Genomic DNA, 9,647 nt, shown 5'->3' with positions numbered 1-9,647 from the left:
GTGGCTGTCGATCAATCGATGCGTGGGTTTCAATAATCCAGCGGATTGTTATCGGTCTCGTACATAAAACTCGGCCGGAATATCACACGACATTCCGATGATAACCGATCGAATTTTAATCGGGGACCTCGTCGAATTGGATAGCTGACGTGTGATCCTCTCGAAAATCCACGTAAAACGCGATATGCCAGAAATCAATCCCCGATGTGTCATCGTCGACTTTGGCCTTGCTCGTAGTAATATATAACGGTATATCGTTCTCTGTGCGCCGAATCGAGAAACTTTCAGCCAAAGTATATTGTGCAAGAGTTTCATTTTTTGCCTGTTTCTCCGCAATTTGTCACTATTATTTCTTCTATGTTTTTTTTAACCTTTACAGTCACAGATTTCACGACTTTTTGTAATGTATAAATATGTAAATATCGTTCTTTTGATAATTATTTCATTGCTAACACAATATTTTTGGACTCTACTCGAAAATATATAGACTATGAAAGCTCAAGGTGTATAGATTGCGGATTTTTGTACAAGTTTCTCCGCAGTTTGTCACTGTTATTTCTTCTATGTTTTTTTTAACCTTCACAGTCACAGATTTCACGACTTTTTGTAATGTATAAATATGTAAATATCGTTCTTTTGATAATTATTTCATTGCTAACACAATATTTTTGGACTCTACTCGAAAATATATAGACTATGAAAGCTCAAGGTGTATAGATTGCGGATTTTTGTACAAGTTTCTCCGCAGTTTGTCACTGTTATTTCTTCTATGTTTTTTTTAACCTTCACAGTCACAGATTTCACGACTTTTTGTAATGTATAAATATGTAAATATCGTTCTTTTGATAATTATTTCATTGCTAACACAATATTTTTGGACTCTACTCGAAAATATATAGACTATGAAAGCTTAAGGTGTATAGATTACGAATTTTTCTACAAATTCATATTTCTGAGAATATAATTAAGAAAGCGAAACCTTGAAAATTGTTCTGTTCTCTGTACTTTGAATCTCAAGTATATGTGTTGAGATTATTTTACTTCGATCTCAAGTACAAAAAGTGTCTTGTACAAGATAAATAAAAACGTGTAGATCGATTAACTGGCAATAGGCCGAGGCGATTTGAAAATTGTGATGCGGCGAAAACTCGGGTGCCAGAATTTCAGTTGTTTACGAAGTTCATTCGCGTTAGACGACCGAGACCGTTAGGCAATCCAATGACGAGTAATTAAAACTCATGTTACGCGGCTGAAGCGCACCGTGCTCGCTGAAAGCGTTTCTAAACTGGCCGGTTTCGAGTTTTGTGCCACCTATGACTTCTCAACCGGCAGCAAAATTGTTTTCGGTCAAACGAAGCATTTATAAGCCGTGAAAAGCCCGCTGTCGCATTCCGAATGCGACGATCTATTAAATTTTTATGAGCTCTTTGTCGGAAAGCGCATCTGACCTGCACGCTGAAAACTGTCGTTCAACCCCCTCGTTTTAAATTTGCACGGGCGGATTACGATGAAAAAAATATGAATTAGGAATCGAATAGTAAAGTTTTCGCTTTCGTCCTCAAATTCTCCGTCTTCTATGATTTTACGCGACAGAAAGAGCAGACAATATCGCCTGTTATACACATGATCAGATATATATATTCGATCATCATAATTATATTAATCTGTAATGTATTATTGTAATTTCTAGCAATTCTCAAAGCTATGTATAACTTTAAATAAATAAATAAATAACAAAAATAAGACGTCCTCAGTATGGACACAATAACTGTGAAAAGTACTTTGTAGTTTCGTGATTAAAATTATTTATTAATTCTACCCACTTTTTTCCTTCTCGTCGGGGCTTGATGATATACAATTTTTATATTAATATAGAAATAATACGAATTTTGTCATACAAAAATAGACAACAGAGACGCTGAAGGAAAAAGAAGACAGAAAGGAGATACAAGGATGGCGTATTCAGCTCGGTTCGTAATGAACTTGTGAATATTTAGTAATTGCCCTTGATGAGTCTCTGGTACGACAATAGCTATAGGTGTCCACAAAATTCGAAAGCAAAACCAATATCAGTGAACCACCTGTGCTCGGCTTTAGTACATGTGCCAGTTGGTCTTGGTCGTGTTGATAATTTGATTTCCTCGGGGACACCGGGGAATGACCAGCTACTACATCACAGTCTTATCTCTGCCTTCCTATTCTGTTCAACAACGGAAAGATTTTCGTTGATTCATCGTTATTACCGAGTTTCATCTCTCTGCGATACAATTTCATTAAATATTTTTCAAAAAATATTTTTGGGAGATTTTAGTATAGAGAGTATATAAAATATTTAGTATATATATCAAATAATAGTATATATTTATTATATAGAGTATATAGTATATAGAGTATATAATAGTAAAATAATAATATATATTTATTATATTATATTTATTTATATAGTATATAATAGTAAAATAATAATATATATTTATTAAATAATAGTATATGTTTAGTATATAGAGTATATAGAATATTTAGTATATATATCAAATAATAGTATATATTTCTGGGAGATTTATTATCTAATGATATTATCTAATGATAGTATATATCAAACAATTTTTCGGTGTTTAGTAATATACAATATAATATTGCAACAGAGTGTTATATATATTTATATGTTATAAATATTTCGGTCAAAATTAAAAATCTCTTCTATCCCGTTAATTTTTGATTGACACACTAAACGACGAATTCAATAATATTTTAGAAACATATTGTCACATAACATTTAAACTTGAAAATTTGCACCTTCTCGAAAATTGATTTCTTCGAAAACTAATGAAGTGCCTTCATATTCAACGCATTAAACTCGACAAAGAATCACCTAGTACATATTAATACCTTCAGAAGGGAAGAAGTTGAAATTTTTTTGAACAGCGTTGTTAATCTCGTTAATTATTTCGCTTGGAGAATGCAACTTCAACTAGAGAAATTAGTACCACAGGGAGGAAGAGGAGCGATTAAAAGACGATAATTCAGTCGTATGAGAATTACCAGCCACGTAATAAATGTACAAGTCTAAGGAGACATGCAACAAAGCAGCAATCTCTACGGGCAAGCCAAACCTGAGCTTGCCTCGTGCAAACGGAGGGCCTTTGCGTTCTTTGCACGCCATCTGAGCGTTTTATAATCGGTATTCTTTCCTTTCTCCCTTGTTCCCTTCTCTTTCTTCTTTTTCTTTCTTTCTTTCTTTCTTTCTTTCTTTATTCTTTTTCTCCTTGCCGCGTTCTGCTGGCGCGCTTTCTTCGTTGGAAAAATGTCTGGCTATTAATTCGATCTCACCTCCTGCCGCGACTAGCAGCTTGACAGAACGTACCACCTAGCAAGACAGACAGCATAAATTAACCACCCGATCGTGCCTTTCGAATTCCCTTTGTTATATACAACGGACAAAGCAAGAAGGGAAGAGAGAAAATAAAACGAGGTGAAGAAACAAGAGGAGAACGAGAACGGGAACTTCCAAGGATTTAAAGGAAACAACTAGAGGCAACAACTTGAAGTTGTGGCAATGGGTTTAAACGTAGCCGGCCTCGATCGTGAAACATTTTTCATGTCGTTGAATGTAAATACGAATGGAATAACGAGGAAGCTCCGTCACGAACAGAAGTAACATTATGCCAACTGTATTGATGTATAATTGAAAAGTGTAACGTTGGAGATTTCAGGCCCGGAAAGATGTTAATCGATGGTGTTCGCGATTGTTACATTCGAGCCTTCTGTGTTTAAACTAATTGTATGATTAGATTGCTCTTTTTTCTATGAAAGGTCATTTATTATATTTTGAAATTGTATATTGCATATTATTTCAATCGTTTGAAAGTTTAATAAAATTAATATACAATTTATGATCAGAAATGTAAATGGAAAACATACTTTATTAGTAATTACTATTATAAAATAAAATCTTAATGCTTTATCCAATATCGTATTTTGAATATTAAGTATCATTTCAACATGTCAATATATGAATGGTTATCTTGAACTATTCCTTGATTAAGCATACGATTTTCTTGTGTCATCACATTTTGAAACATCTTTATCAACGATGACAAAAGACAGATTTCTTTAATACAATATTTTAAATAATAAAAAATTATCAGCACAGTTATCACTAATGTGAATGAAACTTTTTCAACCATTAAAACTTTGCACATAAACTATTAACGATAAATCAATAATCTTTAATTGTCAAATATGTAATTTTTCTTGAAACATGTAAATTGTAAAATCGACGAACGAAACTGATGATGAATTTTATTTTCATTAAGAGTAATTATGTATTTGATGTTCGGAAGAAAAAGGAAGAGTAAACTATAAATTTTCATACACTTATAGGAAATTTAAAATTACAAACATGTATAGGATATGTAATGTATAAAAAATATACAGAACACCTAAAATATGATAATCTTCATATCTAAAATATGATAACACCTGTATAAAAAATATACCTAAAAATATACAGAACACCTAAAAATATGATAATCTAATATCTAGTGAGTGAAACAAATCTCTCTTTAGGTTCTATTTCTTTCGCTGTCCTTGTGAAAATTTCAATCTGCTTATCATATAAAACAACTCTAAATAAAATCTATTAACCACTCTAAATAAAATCTATTATATTCCTGTAGTAAAGTTAGGAAATTTAATCTATTTTTCTCATCAGATCTAAATTAAAATAGAATATACAAACCACATACTCCAGTTACAATTAACAAATTCAATCTATCAATTATATCAAATCTAAATTTGATAATCGTAACATAAAGTCTTAATGGTAAAGTCAAGAAACATTCAACAATTCAAATCGACCGATCTAGCTTCTCAACAGCTCTTCTATTGAACATTTCAATCAACGACCAATTGAACTCGTACATGTCGTAGCACATAGTCTGAAATACATAATCGAAACATTATTTTTCAAAGTTCATAACGAAAACGCTCAAACGCAGAATAGCTTCCATTAACATTCCCCGTGGCACGCTTCAAGGCTGGATTCATTTCGTGCAAGTAACGGCGACAAGCGCGGGAAATCTACGAAAACGGTAAAGTAATAGTGGGAAACTGTAGAGACGATGAGAGAGGAAGAGAGAGAGAGAGAGAGAAAAGAAAGAAAGAAAAAAAGGAGCTGTTTCGAGGTAAAGGAGTGTGTACGAAGCCGGTAACCGGTAGCTGACTCGTACCGATAAGAAGTCTCGATCCGTTCGAGCCGCTTCGTTCTCTCTCTCTCTCTCTCTCTCTCTCTCTCTCTCTTTCTCGCTCCTCTCTGGCCGGTCTGGTTCTCCTTTTTACATCGAGAATACGACATTAACTGACGGACGAGAACGCGGCGAGGCGAGCTCGATGCACGCGGGGAACGCGACAAACTCCCGTTCTGGCTGTATTGAGCGCCAAACGAAATAGGGAATTTAAGTGTCGCCGTCTCTGATGAGATCTCTCTTTTCTCTAGCTTCGTCTCTCCTTTTCACCGTTGCCCACTTGCCCGGGGATATCCCGGTACACCATCTTGCTCGTTCCTCCCCGATTTCGTTTCAACGCCGTCTTTCGTTCGCCGTCCTCCTCCTGTTTTGCACACGACACACCGGCCAATCCTCCGGAGAATTCGAAAGTCCTCTTGTAAGCCCCCTTTTCATCTGTTCCTCATCGTCTTCCGGCACCGGATCGCGTCTTCATCTTCCTTCGTCGCTCGTTCCCTCGCCCGGTTTTCCATCGATCGCCGCCGATAATGTCGAATCGAGAGCCGTTCGTTCGCCTGGCCGCGGAAACTGGCTCGACTTATTCATGAAAGGACGAACGAGTTGACGATAGATGCCGTCGAAGAGATTGAATTGTAAAGTCTCCGGTCGTCCGCGCGAATAAACGAGCAGCTCGCTGCTCGACTTGGAAACGTTCGCGCCGCGTCGCTGTACGACGGCTCGTACTATGATTAATAGCTGCGACTGAAAGGAAGAGAGAGACCTCTGGCCGCGAAACTGATTTATGCGAATGTTCGCCAACGAGTTTGTAAGTTCAAACGGGGGGAAAAAAAAAAAAAAAAAAGAAGGAAGAAACTGGGCCAATTGTTAGTGAATGGAAAATGTGTGTCACAGGGAGAAACGTTCGAAATAGTTTTAAATGGCTTCCATTTAAAGAGTTAGGAGGAAGAACGAGGAATGTTACGAAATATAATGGTATATTAAATATATAAAAAATATGAAATAAAATATAATATATGTAATATAATATATTAAATATATAAAAAATATGAAATAAAATATAATATATGTAATATAATATATTAAATATATAAAAAATATGAAATAAAATATAATATATGTAATATAATATATTAAATATATAAAAAATATGAAATAAAATATAATATATGTAATATAATATATTAAATATATACAAAATTATTATATTAAATATATTATAAATATATTATAAAAAATATATAATATATAAAATAAATATATTAAATATGTAAAAAATGTATAATATATGAAATAAATATATTAAATATATAAAAAATATGTAATAAAATGAAATATAATATATAATATATAAAAATATGTAATAAAATAAAATATAATATATAATATATAAAAATATAGAATATAGAATATATAAAAATAGAATAAATATATTTATTGTTTCCAAGGGAAAAGGAGAAACTCACGATTCGGTGGAAAGTACAGGTAGAGCAGAAAATACACTCGGTGCCTGAATATACAAGATGTTAAGGAAATAGACGGCCAAACTTTGGTACCGTATTCCACTGTTTCTTCTATAAATATAGGTTCATAACTCTTCCTTTCTGAGATATAGACTTTTGCAGTCAGTCAGCTGCCACATTTGTTTTAATTGGTCTGTTAATTCAACAGTAAGTTACATATATCGCGGCCATGATCTCTAAAATTTCGTACTTTTCAACTTTTTCCAGAATACATGATAATTTGATGAAACAAACGTTCGTTTTATTTTGATACGCCACTGTTGAGAGAATCAAATTTTAACACTCCAACAAACTGAAACTGTTTTATACTGACACAAAAGATGATTCAATGAATTTAATTCTATTGTGTTATATAATAAAATTTATATTCTGGTTCGAAAAGAGAATAATAAATCTTTTCGTCGCGAGTTGAGAGAGGAATATCGCGAAATGTGTTTGCTGAGAAAATTTGAAGATTTCGAATACGTTCTACTCGAGCGTTTTAGTCCAATCAACAAACATAGTTAAATTACAACGAAACGAAATTGAAATTCTAATTGAATTCAAAAATTATTCACACACTTTTGTGCGGCAACGTACGTCTTTCATCTAACATTAAGTATTTCATCCAAATGCTAGGAAAATAACAGATGGAAAATAATGAAAAAAAAAAAAAGATGGAAAACAAAATAAAACGCAAATATTACAATGTTGTAAAAAAGAGTTCTCGCAAATAATATAATACAATGTTATAGAAGAATTTTTACTTGTTTGCAGGTGTATATCGTATACATATATTCTATGAGTAACTTACAATTTGAAACAAGTACGCAACGATAGTCACGATTTTGAAAACAAAACAAAAAAACGATTACGAGATTTTTCCTTTCATTTTTATAGATTCGTTAATACAAATATAAACAAAGGAAATAGTAGATTATTTAGCACCCAGGATCTCTTATGCAGTTCACATTAATTGCAAAATCGCAAGCCTGGACAGTTTGATTGAACTGAAGGCCGTCAGGGCATTCCATGGGAATTGGCGGATCGGTGAGACAAACGAAGTAAGTAGTGCAGCTGCATGGATGACGAACCAAAAGGTGATCCTTGTCTGCATGGGAGCAGTCTGGTCGTGGAGCTTGCACGTCGATTACGTTGCAGTTTGTGTAGATGAAAATGGCGGCAAATAACAAGAATACCACGGCTGAAAAAAATAAAACGCAGATTCGTCAAAATTATCTTCTTTATCAAATTCAATTCGTAATTTAAATTTATTTCATGAATAAACTAGCAGAAATGTAAGGCATCCTCGTTAAGGATTTCGTTCAACATTTCATTTGTAATTCTGTTGGTTATTCATGTTACTAAATTTTATTCTTATATTTTATATTTACTTAAATTCCATTTATATTATGTATCTATTTATATTACTAAATTTTATTCTTACATTTTGTAATTCTATATCTATTTGTATTAACTAGGTTCTATTTTTATATTTTTATATTCTGTGACTCTATTTACTATGTATTTACGTTACTAAATTTTAAATTTTACAGAACTAGTTAAAGGATGTTTCGAGGAATAGCTGAAACTAGGAACTTTTCAAAAAATTAGAATATTTATTTAACAGTGTCTGTTATAATAAGTAATAGCTTGGACAGATTAAATGACAAAACTATTTGAGCTACTGAAACTATCACGTGTCTGCGAATATTTGTAGAAATCGAAAGTTTTAATTTTTGCACGAGTAAACAATGATTTGCAATTATGTAGCAAGAATATATAATGTATCATACGTTTGCTTTCATATAAACACTATAATAACATATTTTGGAGAAAGTACGTATGAGAAGCGAAAGTTCACAAACATAATTGAATATCTTATCATTTGTAACATGCAATTAATCACAATGACAAAATAATAAAAATAAAATATAGCGTAATATCATGTGAATCAAAATGAACGATATAATTGCTCTATATTGGCCCAATTAAAAAAATAAATGAATAAGAATAATAACGAAGATGTTACTATTAAATCAATAATTATAGATATATTTATAGTTTCATTTTAATTTACATTTTTCCCTATTGTTTATCGTTTTCAAACAAATGATGTAAGTTCTTTAAGATATAAAGTAAAAATAGAAATAACAGGACATAAAATGAGAACAACTGAAAGAATTCTTCTATGAATCCCAGAATCATAGTAAAAGTCAATGTCGTAATAATAATTTAGTTAAAATCTATTTATAAATTATGATTAATTAAGGATTTAGTTTTACTATGTAATCATTTTATGAAAACATATTATGAAAACATATTTACACGCACGACCTAAAAAATTTATTTCTCCTTAAGAATTGAATATTTTAATTCCTATATCATCACTAACACTAGACTCGAATATAACATATTCATAGCTAGTTACTGAAGCAATTAGCTTACCTTTCATTTTGCGTTTAAGAAAGGAGAACAGAATATGTATCCAAACTCTGTATCACCGTAGACACAAATTGCTTAGACAGATTTCAGATTTGCTTTATATACTCTATTATCATTATCTATATACATATATATATTGGCGGTATTCGGCTATTTCGTCAGATTTCGTTATCAGTCAAATCATACGATAAATACTATTAATGTACGTAAGTAAGTTACTGAGTTGCCAGATTAAAGATAACTGATAGATTTGCGATTATTTTTTTTTTATTGTTGTAAAGAAATCTGAAAAATTAGTCCGAATATCTATATGTGTTGGGAGAAAAAAATAAGAAACCTGAATTGTGGAAAGATACAGGACTTGATGGGTTTAATTACATCAGTGATAATACAAAATTATATCTTAGTTGAGTATTAAGAAATGAACAGAACAGTCACTTATTATACACTGAAAATT

At 32.1% G+C, this 9,647-nt stretch overlaps 1 protein-coding gene across 1 annotated transcript; it reads right to left on the bottom strand.

Moving 5' to 3' along the window:
• Nucleotides 1-2,872: 2,872 nt before the first annotated feature.
• Nucleotides 2,873-9,329, bottom strand: LOC122535080 (peritrophin-1-like). The gene is made up of 3 exons (XM_043666282.1): nucleotides 9,194-9,329; nucleotides 7,701-7,949; nucleotides 2,873-2,904 (listed from the first exon to the last, which is right to left on the bottom strand). Exons 1-3 carry the CDS (start codon nucleotides 9,198-9,200, stop codon nucleotides 2,873-2,875), a joined length of 288 nt encoding a protein of 95 aa, XP_043522217.1. The 5' UTR covers nucleotides 9,201-9,329.
• Nucleotides 9,330-9,647: the final 318 nt, after the last annotated feature.

This window comes from Frieseomelitta varia, unplaced genomic scaffold, assembly GCF_011392965.1.
Source record: "Frieseomelitta varia isolate USP_RPSP 00005682 unplaced genomic scaffold, Fvar_1.2 scaffold_15, whole genome shotgun sequence".
Taxonomy (NCBI): Eukaryota; Metazoa; Arthropoda; class Insecta; order Hymenoptera; family Apidae; genus Frieseomelitta; species Frieseomelitta varia.
Note: the sequence above shows the minus strand (reverse complement) of the source record. Positions and strands in the feature narration are given on the sequence as shown.